At 34.2% G+C, this 14,055-nt stretch overlaps 1 protein-coding gene across 4 annotated transcripts in view; it reads left to right on the forward strand.

The window, feature by feature from the left end:
* KYNU (kynureninase) overlaps window positions 1-5,877 on the forward strand; it is a 288,310-nt gene extending 282,433 nt beyond the window's left edge. For 3 of the 4 annotated variants that reach the window (XM_055380094.1, XM_063694804.1, XM_004032615.4), the window contains 2 exons: window positions 3,995-4,225; window positions 5,613-5,877. In XM_055380094.1, the coding sequence (XP_055236069.1) occupies window positions 3,995-4,225; window positions 5,613-5,738 (357 nt within the window). In that variant the 3' untranslated portion in view covers window positions 5,739-5,877. Of the gene's footprint in view, window positions 1-3,994; window positions 4,226-5,612 lie in introns of those variants that run through there. The other variant, XM_063694805.1, reaches the window with a different exon arrangement.
* Window positions 5,878-14,055: the final 8,178 nt, after the last annotated feature.

The following is a 14,055-nucleotide window of genomic DNA, read 5'->3' on the forward strand; positions in this document are numbered from 1 at the left end:
ACAAAGGAAGGAGGAAGTAACTTGTGCAATGCTAAGAAAGGTAAAAACACTTTTAAATAAGGAAGAGGAACAGGCTGTGACCTAATGCTGCTTGGACCAGTATAAGCATGCCAGGGCAAATATTTAGGCTAAATTGTGGGAGCTAAAAACATAAAGTATATTGATTGATTTATTACAGCTAGCAGATATTTAAGAATGTTAGCACAGGTCTTTGAATAAATTTTGCTTCTAAGAGAAGTTACTATTTATTCCTAATTAGACGGGAAGGAAAGTCTTTGAAGAGGAACCTCTACTTTACTTTTTATACTCCTAAGCAGTTGGGATGACAGACATGAACCACTGCACTCAGCCACCTTATCTTTTTAAACCAGTTTATTCCATTTTAGGAGATAGGTGGTTGAAGTTTCAATAAACGAAAGAAGTAAATGCATGAATCAAACTGCCTCTTTGTTGTCTCTACTTTTAAGAAATATTCAACACAGTCAAATACGAACTGGAGGAGAGATTCTATACTTAAGAATCAATCATATATAAATAAGACCTTAGATTTTTAATGCAATGACTTTTTAAAAAGATATTAATATGTCTTTTTTATAAATACGTGTGTATATGGTTGATTGATATAAAAAATAGCACATTGTAATCAGTTTCAAACTGTCCTTTTGTTTATATTTTTTGATCCGAATCATTTATACAATAATTCTTAAAATATTGTGGATCAAGGGATGAAGCCTGAGGCCAGGAACCTGGTGGCAAGTACTCTCTCCCTCAATGGGCACGAAGTGTGACCTTACACAAGCAACAACTCCCTTTGGATGTGTTTGCCTTATTTTTTAAAGTAAGATGTTTGGACAAGATTATTTTGGAAGTCTCCTCACTTTCCAAAATACTTAAATTTAAACAATACATATATTATATTTTGAGGGTTCATATTTATGTGTAGCAATAGGTAGACAATATTTAGTCCCTTTCAGTATTCTGAATTCATAATGAAATAAATGGCTTCAAAATACAAAGTTAGAGCATTCAATTAAAATACATGGCGAGTCAGAAGACTCAACAAAGAAATGTACTATACGTTTCCTTTCAAATTTCCTAGAGAGACAGTTTTAAGAATTTAAGAGAAAAATATGACAATTGAAAACATCACACCAAACTTATTTTTCCTGTTTAAACTTATCTAGCTTTTCAAGCTTTGTGTTCATTTTGTCAGTAAGAAAAAAAATACAAGTAGTTGAAACTCTGCAAAGTATTATCTTCTAAGCTGAATATTTTTCAAACCACACTTTTCATTTTTTCTAATTTAAAAAAAAATTATTCTTTCTCAATATTGAAAGCATAACATTTATGAGAAGCAAAAAAGAAAATAGAATATTTATGTTACTTCCCTGTTATTCTCTCTCAATATTTTTCTGTGAGGCTCAGAATAGACTTTTACCCTCTGTGAGATGAATTTAAAAGTGCCTCAGAATGCAGTTGCCCTTATTGTGGTTGTAATGGAGAAAGTAAGTTTTATATTTAAAAGTTATTTTATGATTAAAGAGTGGCAACATTCCACAGTATATTAAGATGGAAGCTATTTGTCATACCAAAAAAATTGGTTTCTAGTTATCAAGAGAAAGCTTCAAGAGCAACATTCCCTACGCCCCTTTAAAAACTAAATGCAAGTAATATTCCTCAAAGTTTTACTAACCTATGCACGCAAATGAACTATCATTAAATGTGATACTTCACATATCGATTGCCCCCATGTACATATTAGGGCACCCATAGCATAACCACAAAATTTCCTAGAATTATTTATTATTTAGAATTTCTTAGAATATTATTAAGCTCCAGAGAGAATCTTGGAAAGATTCCTCACATAGTCTTTTTATTCCAAACTTCACAGCCAAACCAGCTGTGGCCCGTGCCTTGCCTGTCCCTGCTCCTCTGGGAGAATTTTGATTCTTGTCCCTTGACCCAAAACTTGGCAGTGTTCCCTTGAGTCTTCATTATGCCAAGTCTACCTACATTTGCTTTGCCCAAGAAAATGAAGGAGATGCCTCCTACCAAATTCTGTGTAACCTGGGTCATCTGAATCTGGAGCACTATTATTTGTACTCCAGATCTCTCTCGGGGGCTTATGAAGCCAAGATATCAGCCTCTACTTGAGCTGTCTCTATAGACTTCAGACATTGTCTGGGAGTTGTGGTTGAAGAGAGAGACAGGCACCATTCTGTCCTGTTTTTCCTCTCTTGCTTAGATATCATTTACCTTCAGTACTGTTCCCAGCCTCTGCTTCAGCCAATCCATAGCCTCCATACAGTACAGTTCCAGGAAATCTATGGCTGAATGGTTTGAGTTTTATTAGAGTGCCTGCCTACACATGCCACGTGTACATACAGGAATAACTGTTTTCATAGACTTGATAAAGTCTCAGTATCACCAAATGACCCTATCTTTGCTCTTGATATCTTTGCTCATGACACAGAAAAGGAACATTAAGTGGCAGGCCAGTGCATCACGCTCTGTTTGCAGTTCATTTAGTTCTTATACATAGGATATATTTTTACACTCTACTTGACCTTAAGAGATAAGCCAGAAAAGCACATCTGTTCTGACCCCTAATATTCCAACACCAGTTATTGTGTGCCCTTGTCACTCATCTTAGTATAAGACATCTCAGCCCACAAATGGCAGTATTTTCACACCAGTGCTAGAGTTTAGAAGGGGGGAAATGAGAGAAAGCAAGCCCAAATGCTTCAGTAAAAATAAATGCATTATCTAATATTATTTGCTTTCCTCTCTGAGGAAACTTAGCATTATTATTTAACTGCTTGTTTTCTTATTGTTAAACTGGAAGAGATTTGGGAGTCAGTAAAGCAGTTATAAATATCACCAGTAACACTGCTTTCCACATTTGCACTTGTTTAGCTCATATTGCACTTTTTTGAGGATAAACAAACTTTACATCAAAGTTGGAAAAGTCTTCTTGATTATGATTTCAAAAAGTGGTTTTGGGGAAAAGCTTACATTGTATGATATTTAAATCCATTTATTAAGGTATGTTTTACTTGATTATACTAACTTAATTTAAAATAATTTTGAAGGTATGTTCCCGGACCAAATTGAGGGTTGGGCTGCTATTTCTCTTGGCCCAATAACAAGATGCAGATGAACAGGGGAGGAAGAGAGTTTTTATTTCTGTAACTGGTTACAGGGAGAAGGCCTGGAAATTATCACCAGACCAACTCAAAATTACGAAGTTTTACAGGTGTAAGTGTGCATTCATCTAAAGACATAAGTGATTAACTTCTTTTAATCTACAACTAAGGTCTGAGTCCTGAAGACCTTCCTCTGGAGCCTCAGTAAATTTACTTAATCTAAATGGGTCCAGGTGCTGGAGTGATTACCCTTATCTTGTCTTCTGCTAAATCACTGAGGTTTGAGGAGTTCCTTTAGACCTTCAATAAACTTGTTTGTAGAGGCCTGGAGAGTTTCTTCACAACCACAGTAAAACTTGTTTAATCCTGAATGGGTCCTGTTAAGAATTCCTTCATTATTCTGTCATGCTTTAAGGCCCAGGGAAAGCCTAGGCAAAACTCTTGATAGGCTTTTGTTCATCCCAGCCTTTGTATAAGGGCACTGACTTTTTTAGTTTTTAATATTTAACGTAACCACTCGGTCAGTACTGAAACAGTTGTGATGGAGGCCTGCATTAGTGAAACCTGGCCTGCCACAGGTACGTGATATTAACTTACATTTTCTTCCTTTGCAAGTTTTATTTAAGTGACATTTGTACAATTTTTCTGTCATGGAAATTTGACCTTCAGTATTTAATAGCAAAGCATTTAAAGGAGAGCATGATTTTACACAAAAAGATTATGTAAAGGGAGATATTTATTGGAAAGATCAAATATGGGCATTTCCTTTTTATGCATGATTTACTCTTAATTTTTGCTTCTTTGTAAATCAATAAGACACTTTAATCTGATTGTTTCTCATTCCACAGATCTTTAAGCAAGCGACAATGAAGGCATTGCGGAAAAAATCTGTTTTGCTAACTGGCTATCTGGAATACCTGATCAAGCATAACTATGGCAAAGATAAAGCAGCAACCAAGAAACCAGTTGTGAACATAATTACTCCGTCTCATGTAGAGGAGCGGGGGTGCCAGCTAACAATAACATTTTCTGTTCCAAACAAAGATGTTTTCCAAGAACTAGAAAAAAGAGGAGTGGTTGTAAGTATGTCTTGCTTTGCTACCAGATTTTGTCTATGGGCCGCATGTTAGGGATAAAATTTGGATTCTTTGGTTTATTCATTGTTGCATGTTATTTCACATCAGTCAGTCAATTAAGGATAAATTAAGTGCCAACTAAGCCCTCAGCACTGTGCTAACTGAAAGGCATAGAGATCTGTCGTTTCTGATAAAAGAGAAGATACCACAAACTTGGCTTATAGGAATAGTTTTTTGTAACTTACTCATTCTTTTCATAACAGTTTGGGCAGAAAAAATTATTATTTCATCATACTCAGTCGGGACATTGTTTTCTCTAGTCTGTACTACAATTCATTTATTGGATGAATGGAATTAAAGATCATACCAATTTATTGAAGGGTTAAAAAAGAAAGTCTTATTTAGTCGCTTGATCAAATTAAGTTATTTTCAACCTTGTCACTTCTGTCAAAAAAGATATATATACACTTCTCAGGAGTGGTAACATTGCAAGGAATAATTTTTTTTTAACCCTTCGGCCTATATGACCTTCTTGGTCTCTTGAAGAGAACTAATAAATGTGAACTGAGTAATTTCAGGGAAAAAAGATAATGTATCTACTTCCAATGATTATGTAATTAAGGCATTGCTTGGCTCATGTTTACCTGTAGGAGAGGTTACTCCCAGATGCTAGAGACACAAGTCAGAAGTTCAAGGTTCTAAATCAAACTCTGCTGTCGTCAAACTCTGTCCTCTTTGGAAAGTTCATTAGGATCTATTGGCTTGAAATTTTCATCCATATTTGGGGTATAAAATAAATTACCTCCAAGAGTTGTGATTGGATTGAAATGGGAGAGCACACATAAACTATATACTATATTGTCTAGCCTATAGCAGGTGTTTTCTAAAGTTAACCATAGTGATCCCTAGGCATGTCAAATTATCTGGTGCTACTTCAGGACCTACAATGTAGCCCACTTCTTATTTGTGAGATCAAAGATTAGAGAATTAAGTTCAAGGATAATTTACTAAAACTCTCTAGACCCTAATGAGGTTTTCATTCACTTAAATTCACCCAAGAATTCCAGTCCTTCCATGGGGTCCCCACAGGAAAAAAAAAACAAAATGTATTTATGGTCTATTAAATGCTTAAGGAAGATAGTTGCTGAATAGATTTCAGGAATTTATCTTGGCTATTTATGCACCAATCCATTCTTATTTCTTAAATTATTATCAAGAGAAAAGTTTCATAAAACAGAAAAACACCATGTTTTAAAGTAAAAAAATTTTGCGTATATATTAATTTTTAGGGAAATCATTATGAAAGTGCTTTACATAAGTTTATCTGGAATGTAGATTTTCAACGTGTGAATAACGCTAACATTATAGTGGCTTTATTTTTTCCCCACAGTGTGACAAGCGGAATCCAAATGGCATTCGAGTGGCTCCAGTTCCTCTCTATAATTCTTTCCATGATGTTTATAAATTTACCAATCTGCTCACTTCTATACTTGACTCTGCAGAAACAACAAGTTAGCAGTGTTTTCTAGAACAACTTAAGCAAATTATACTGAAAGCTGCTGTGGTTATTTCAGTATTATTCAATTTTTAATTATTGAAAGTATGTCACCATTGACCACATGTAACTAACAATAAATAATATACCTTACAGAAAATCTGATATAATTTTTCAGAGTCTGTGGCACTAAGGAGTCCACAGGGCTGCCTAGGTGCTTTGTGTTTGGGGGACCAAAACTGTGTTGGTTCAAGTATTATCTATACAGTCTCGATAAGCTGTCACATTTCATGGTCATTGAAATGTTTTATGTTGGTTTAATTTCTGATGTAACTGACAACTTCATAATGTATGTGCAATTATTGTGTCAAATTTGGAAATATTACTTGAGCTTCAATTTACCAAGGAGTTTCTTTGAAGCATTGTAGTCTGATATATATATATTATATATATATGTAATATATATATAATATATATATGATAGTGGCTTTCAAATATTTTTTGGGTACAATCCACATTGCTCCTGCTGATCTGTAATGTCAGAAACCAGTATTTATGTGAATATATGAGAAATATTATTGATTCTAAGATATTTTATCGTATTTTAACATCTTTGAAAGAGGACCCATCTTTCAATTTTCAATCAATAGTTTCTTACAGTCACCATTGGCCATCTTTCTCATTACCATCTATGAAATTAGCATGCATCTCAAATAAACAGTTACCATCTTCTATTTGATAAAATAGTCTAAACAGCAACAATAAAAGTTTTTACAATTATTTGCCTGTGCTCTAATAGGTACTATTCCATTTTATCTTATAAGAAATGTTGGAAACTCATTATATTGATTTCCTTACCCACTCATGGGCCCTAATTCACACTTTTTAAGAATGTTTCTTCCTTTAATGGTATCATAATCTCTTACTTTTTAAATGAGAACTTCCCCTAATATAAGAGCTTAGATATTATATTACTATGTTTCCATAGTAAGTAAATAACCCCGAGATCTTTTTGAGGATTAGAGGTATAAGAAATATGTGCTCCATCTCTTGACATGTTTATCTCAAATCTATGGACCTTTCTTACCCACTGTGAAAAACCTAAAGTTACACTTAGCCCTGTTGGACTTACCTAGTTTTCAATTGTTGATGCCACAATCATTATTTATAAGTTGACAAAATAGTGTAGATTTGTATACATAGTCAACAAGAAAGAGTGACATAATTATTGCCTCCGATTAAACAAGTTTGAATGAAATAAACAAACCTAGATAAACACTTTGGATGATAGACGTAAATAATAATATGTGGAACTCCAACATCGACACCTACCAATACCAGTAACTACCGATATTTATCATGTACTTACCATGTACCATGTATTGTGCTACATTACTCATGTTATCTCCCTTAATTGAGTGGCTACATACTGCTTTAGCAAATCTTCCTACTGTAACGAATCCTCATAGATGGAAGAGTTCTCAAAACCTTAAAACTCAGGCATAAGTGGATTCATATACATATATATAAATATATATGTGTTATATATATAAATATAAATATATTTATATATATATAATATATAAATATATTTATATATAAATATAAATATATAAATATATTTATATATAAATATATAAATATATATTTATATATAATATATATAATATATAATATATAAATATATATTTATATATAAATATAAATATATAAATATATATTTATATATATTTATATTTATATATTTATATTTTAATATATTTATATAAATAAATATATATAAAGTTTAATATATATAAAGTATAAATATATATATATTTATACTTTAAGTTCTTGGATACACGTGCAGAACATGCAGGTTTGTTACATAGGTATACATGTGCCGTGGTGGATTGCTGCACCCATCAACCCGTCATCTACATTAGGTATTTCTCCTAATGCTAACCCTCCTCTTATCCCCAACTACCCAAAAGGACCTGGTGTGTGATGTTCTCCTCCCTGTGTTCATATGTTCTCATTGTTCAACTCTCACTTATGAGTAAGAACATGCAGTGTTTGATTTTCTGTTCCTGTGTTAGTTTGCTGAGAATGATGGTTTCCAGCTTCATCCATGTCCCTGCAAAGGACATGAACTCATTCTTTTTTATGGCTGCATAGTATTCCATGGTATATATGTGCCACATTTTCTTTATCCAGTCTTTCATTGATGGCCATTTGGGTTGGTTCCAAGTCTTTGCTATTGTGAATAGTGCTGCAATAAACATACGTGTGCATGTGTCTTTATAGTAGAATGATTTATAATCCTTAGGGTATACCCAGTAATGGGATTGCTGGGTTAAATGGTATTTCTTGTTCTAGATCCTCGAGGAATTGCCACACTGTCTTCCACAATGGTTGAACTAATTTATACTCCCACCAACAGTGTAAAAGTGTTCCTATTTCTCCACATCCTCTCAGCATCTGTTGTTTCCTGACTTTTTAATGATTAGCATTCTAACTGGCATGAGATGGTATTTCATTGTGGTTTTGATTTGCATTTCTCTAATGACCAGTGATGATGAGGTTTTTTTCATATATTTGTTGGCCGCATAAATGTCTTCTTTTGAGAAGTGTCTGTTCGTATCCTTCACCCACTTTTTGATGGGGTTGTGTTTTTCTTGTAAATTTGTTTAAGTCCCTTGTAGATTCTGGATATTTGCCCTTTGTCAGATGGATAGATTGCAAAAATTTTCTCCAGTTCTGTAGGTTGCCTGATCACTCTGATGATAGTTTCTTTTGCTGTGTAGAAGCTCTTTAGTTTAATTAGGTTCCATTTGTCAGTTTTGGCTTTTGTTGCAATTGCTTTTGGTGTTTTAGTCTTAAATTCTTTGCCCATGCCTATGTCCTGAATGGTATTGCCTAGATATTCTTCTAGGGTTTTTTTTGGTTTTAGGTCTTACAGTTAAGTCTTTAATCTATCTTGAGTTAATTTTTGTATAAGATATAAGAAAGGGGTCCAGTTTCAGTTTTCTGCATATGGCTAGCCAGTTTTCCCAACACTATTTATTAAATAGGGAATCCTTTCCCCATTGCTTGTTTTTGTCAGGTTTATCAAAGAAGAGATGGTTGTAAATGTGTGGTGTTATTTCTGAGGCCTCTGTTTTGTTCCATTGGTCTATATATCTGTTTTTGTTCAGTACCATGCTGTTTTGTTTACTATAGCCTTGTAGTATAGTTTGAAGTCAGGTAGTGTGATGCCTCCAGCTTTGTTCTTTTTGCTTAGGATTGTCTTGGCAATACAGGCTCTTTTTTGGTTCCATATGAAATTTAAAGTAGTTTTTTCTAATTCTGTGATGAAAGTCAATGGTAGCTTGATGGAAATAGCATTGAATCTATAAATTACTCTCAGCAATATGGCCATTTTCAGGATATTGATTCTTCCTATCTATGAGCATGGAATGTTTTTCCATTTGTTTGTGTCCTCTCTGATATCCTTGAGCAGTGGTTTGTAGTTCTCATTGAAGTAGTCCTTCACATCCCTTGTAAGTTGTATTCCTAGGTATTTTATTCTCTTTGCAGCGATTGTGAATGGGAGTTCACTCATGATTTGGCTCTCTGTTTGTCCTATATACATATGTTGGTATATAGGAATGCTTTTATTTTAAAGATGGAAGATGATGTCTCTCTATGTTACTCAGGCAGGTCTCAAACTCCTGGGCTCAAATGATCCTCCTACCTTAACCTCCTGAGTAGCTGAGACTTTAGTCACACACCACCGTGCCTGACCAGGAATTGTTTTTCAACTTCATAGTGGTAAACAAAACATATGTGTTTTCAGTTCTCATGGAACAATGAGCTTAGTAGGAGAAACATATGTTGAACTTGTAAGCAGAGAAGTAAATCTATAATGACAAATCATAATTTCTGAAGGGTATTAATTAGATGTTTGAGTGGGGGAAATATTGGAAGGTGCTCATAAGTTTATAAATGTTCTAAAATATTTCATGCTAATCACATTAAAATTATATCAAAGTATATATACCTATCATGGAAAACATATTCAGCACCATGTACTCAACACCTAGGTTAAAAAATAGCATTAAAAATTCTCTTTCCAGCTCACATTCTGCTCCCTCCCCAAATCCACAGATAACCATCAAATTATATTTTATTTTCTTCATTCCCTTACTTTCTTTAAGTTTTACACCCATGTATGTACCCATAAAAATCTATTAGCTAATTTTTGTTGTGCATGAATATTGTATCAATGCAATTATACTGTATATATTCTGCTTTTGCACATATTTTTAGATTCATCCATTTGTGGCATGTAGCTTTCCATTCATTTTCACTGCTGCTCAGTATTGTATTACAAATTTTACATTTGTTTTAGGGAAGAATCATAAACCATCTTTAAGTTCTACTATGTTACAAGTAATTTTGTAAATGATGTGAGGTGGTGATTCTGTTTCATTTTTTCCCATATAGATAATTTATATTATTAATAATTCCTTCTATTTCATAAGCAAGGTTTCTATATATCTATATAAATATAGATATGTAGATATATGAAAGCAATATATATATGGATGTCTTTCTGGGCTATCTGTACTTTCACACTGGCTAATTTGCTTGTTTTTTCATCAATACTTCACTTCCTTAATTACTACAACATAGCAGGGCCTGGCATCTGCTAGATTAAATCTCTCAGCTTCTTTTTATTAAGATTGCCCTGAATTGTCCTGGTTATCCTGGGCCCCCTACTTTTTTTTATATTTTTGAATACATCTAAATAAATTTAGAATAAATCTGTTGTGTTCCATAAAACCCCTGTTGGGATTTCAATTGAACTGCAGTTAAATTTTAGATCAGTTTTGGAAGAATTGACTCAATAGTGAGCCTTCCTACCCAAGACCATGGCATTTATTTTCATTTATTTATGATTTCTTTAATGCTTCTCAAAATTTTTTATTTTCTCTATTATGGAAACGCACATTTATAGTTTGACAAATTCCTAAGTACTTCTAATTTTATTGTCATTCCACATTATCTTTTTTGTAGTTGTTTTAAAAGACAGGGTCTCCCTCTGTCACCCAGGCTGGAGTGTACTGATGTGATTATAGCTCACTGCAGTCTCAACCTCCTGGGCTCAAGTGATCCTCCCACCTCAGCCTCTGGAGTAGCTAGGACTACAGGCATGTGCCACAATGCCTGGCTCATTTTTAAGTGTTAAGTTAAAAAAAGTTGTAGAAACAGTGTTTTGCTACATTTCCCAGGCTGGTCTCAAACTCCTGGCCCCAAGCAATCTTCCTGCCTCAGCTTCCCATATTCGGATTATACGCATGAGGCATTGCACCAGCCCCATGTGTTATCTTTTATAAAATTTAACATTTAACTGATAATTGATACTGTATATACATGAATTTGATTGATATATATTTTTAATATGGGAAATTTTATGCAAATGAGCACATTTTTCTCCCTTCCTTCCTTCCTTCTTTCCTTGTTCTCTTTCTTTCTCTCTCTCTCTTTCTCTCTTTCTTTCTTTCTTTCTTTCTCACAGGGTGTCACTCTGTTGCCCAGGCGGAGTGCAGCGGCACATGATCATAGCTCACTGCAACCTCCAACTCAAACACTTGAGTGATCCTCTGCCCCCCATTTCCCAAGCAGCTGGGACTACAGGCACATGCCACGATGCCAAGCTAATTTTTAAAAATAATTTTTTTTGTAGATTCAGAGTCTTGCTATGTTGCCCAGGCTAATCTCAAACTCCTGGCCTCAAGCAGTCCTCCCTCCTCAGCCTCCCATTACAGGCATAAGCTGCCACTCCTGGACCTCTTTTTTTTTTTTTTTTTTTTTTTTGAGACAGTCTCTCTCTGTCACCCAGACTGGAGTATAGTGGCACGATCTCAGCTCACTGCAACCTCTGCCTCCTGGGTTCAGGCAATTTTCATGCCTCAGCCTCCCAAGTAGCTGGGATTACAGGCATGGGCCACTATGCCCAGCTAATTTTTGTATTTTTCATAGAGACAGGATTTCACCATGTTGGCTAGGCTGGTATCAAACTCCTGACTTCAGGTGATCCGCCCACTTTGACCTTCCAAAATGCTGGGATTACGTGTGAGCCACCACACCCAGCCCCTCATTTTCTTTTTGATTTTTATTTATTTTCCTCTGTTTTTCTTCTTTTGGATTTAGGGATGTGTGTGTGGAGGTGTATTGAGTCTGTTTTTTCTTTCAATTTGTGTGGAAATTATACACTTATTCTTTGTTATTTTAGCAATTACTCTGGCTATTTTAACATGCAAATATAATGAAGTTTAGAATTAGCCATTTTTATAACTCTCCTTCTGACTAGTTGAAGAAATGAGAATGCTTTAACATCAAACAGCCAACTCTTTACTTATACACTATTGCTATTCATTATAGCATTTTTAGTCTTGCTTCCTCCCTCCTCTTTCTCTCTCTCTCTCTCTGTCTCTCTCTCTCTCACTAATGTTTGCTATTTCTCCCTACAATTCAGAATTTTATTTATGGATGAAGTACATATATAATTTATTACAATTCATTTTAATGAAAAACTTTTAGTGGTAAATTATATTAGTCTTTGGAAAAAACATTTATTGATACCATTTTCTCATTACTTAAAAATAGTTTCACTTCATATAGAATTCTATGTCGACAGTAATTTTCTTTCAGGAAGTAGAAAATATTAAGTTACAGTATTTTGGCTTCCATTACTGCTGTTAAGCATTCAGATCATCAGAGAAATGCAAATCAGAACCACAATGAGATGCCATCTCATGCCAGTTAGAATGGCAATCATTAAAAAGTCACGAAACAATAGATGCTGGTGAGGCTGTGGAGAAATAAGAATGCTTTTACACTGTTAGTGGGAATGTAAATTAGTTCAACCATTGCTCTTAAGGGCTCTTTGTCTTTAATGATCTGCACTTTTATTATGATGTGTCTAGGCAGTTATTATTGTGTTTATTCTATTTCTTTATTTGCTGTCTATCCAAGATTTGAGGATTAATTTTTTAAGTTCTAGAAAATTCAGAAGTATTATTTATTTATTCAATTATTACCTCTTTCTATTATTTCCTTTTTAAAATAAAAGGATATATGTTAGAATTTTTCACTCTCTCCTTTATGCCTTTAACCTCATATTTTCTATTTCTTTGAATTTCTGGGCTGCATTCTTGATTAAGAATTCTAAAACATATATTTTAGTTTCTAAAAGTTTCATTAGATTTCTTTTCAAAATTCCTTCCATTTGTGATCTTTCGAATGTGCTTCTGCTTTAGGCATTAGCAGTGGACATTCTGGTTCCCCATTGAGCTTCCCTGCATCAGCTGTTTTGCCTGGTGGCTGCCACCAACGCTTTTAGCTACCTCCCTCCTCAAACTTTGGGGTCAGGCCACACACTATAAAGGATTGGAAAAAAAATGAAAATATGAAAAACTTACACTTTGTATCAGTCAGGAGAAGGATAATTTTCACACTACAGTTTATGCTTCAGAAGCCACCCCTTCTCTGTGGATTAGACCATGACTAGAAGTTTCCTGAGACCATCCCTTGCCCAGCTCTTTTGGTGATTCCCTTCACTTCCTCTGTTACAGGTTTCCCTGATGAGCACTCCTTCAATAAAACATAGTCATCCAAATCCCAGTCTCAAGCACGGTGTCACGGGAACCTGATCTAAGTCAGCATTTTCTTTATTCTTAATCACAACTAGTTGATAGTCCATATCTAATATATAATGAATGTACAGTTGTTTCTGTTGGAGTTCACATATGATGCCTTGTTTCCTTTGTAGTTTTGTGATTGATAGCTTCGAACTGCTCATTTACCTTGACCTTTTGAATTCTTTGAAAACTGAGTTGTCTGATTTTCCAGAGTTTTTATGTTTGCTTCTGTCAGTTGCAGAGAATCAATGAGAAGAACACTTTAAATTCTTGTTTTCGGTTTTTTTCCAATCACATAAGTAGGATTTACCTGAATATATATATATATATAATATATAAACATATATTTATATAAAATAAAAACATATAAAATATGAAATATATAATACAGTATAAAATCTATTTTATGTAAAATCTATTTTATGTAAACATGATAAATATATATTTACATAATATAAATATAATAAATATTTGAAGCAATTGTATTTTTAAAAAATTTCTTCTAAAGAAAAACAGGATACATGTGCAGAACCTGCAGGTTTGTTACATAGGTATACGTGTGCCGTGGTGGTTTGCTGCACCTATTGACCCGTCCTCTAAGTTCCCTCCCCTCACCTCCCACCCCCCAGCAGGCCCTGGTGTGTGTTGTTCCCCTCTCTGTGTCCATGTAT

Source organism: Gorilla gorilla, chromosome 11 (genome assembly GCF_029281585.2).
Source record: "Gorilla gorilla gorilla isolate KB3781 chromosome 11, NHGRI_mGorGor1-v2.1_pri, whole genome shotgun sequence".
NCBI classification, from domain to species: domain Eukaryota; kingdom Metazoa; phylum Chordata; class Mammalia; order Primates; family Hominidae; genus Gorilla; species Gorilla gorilla.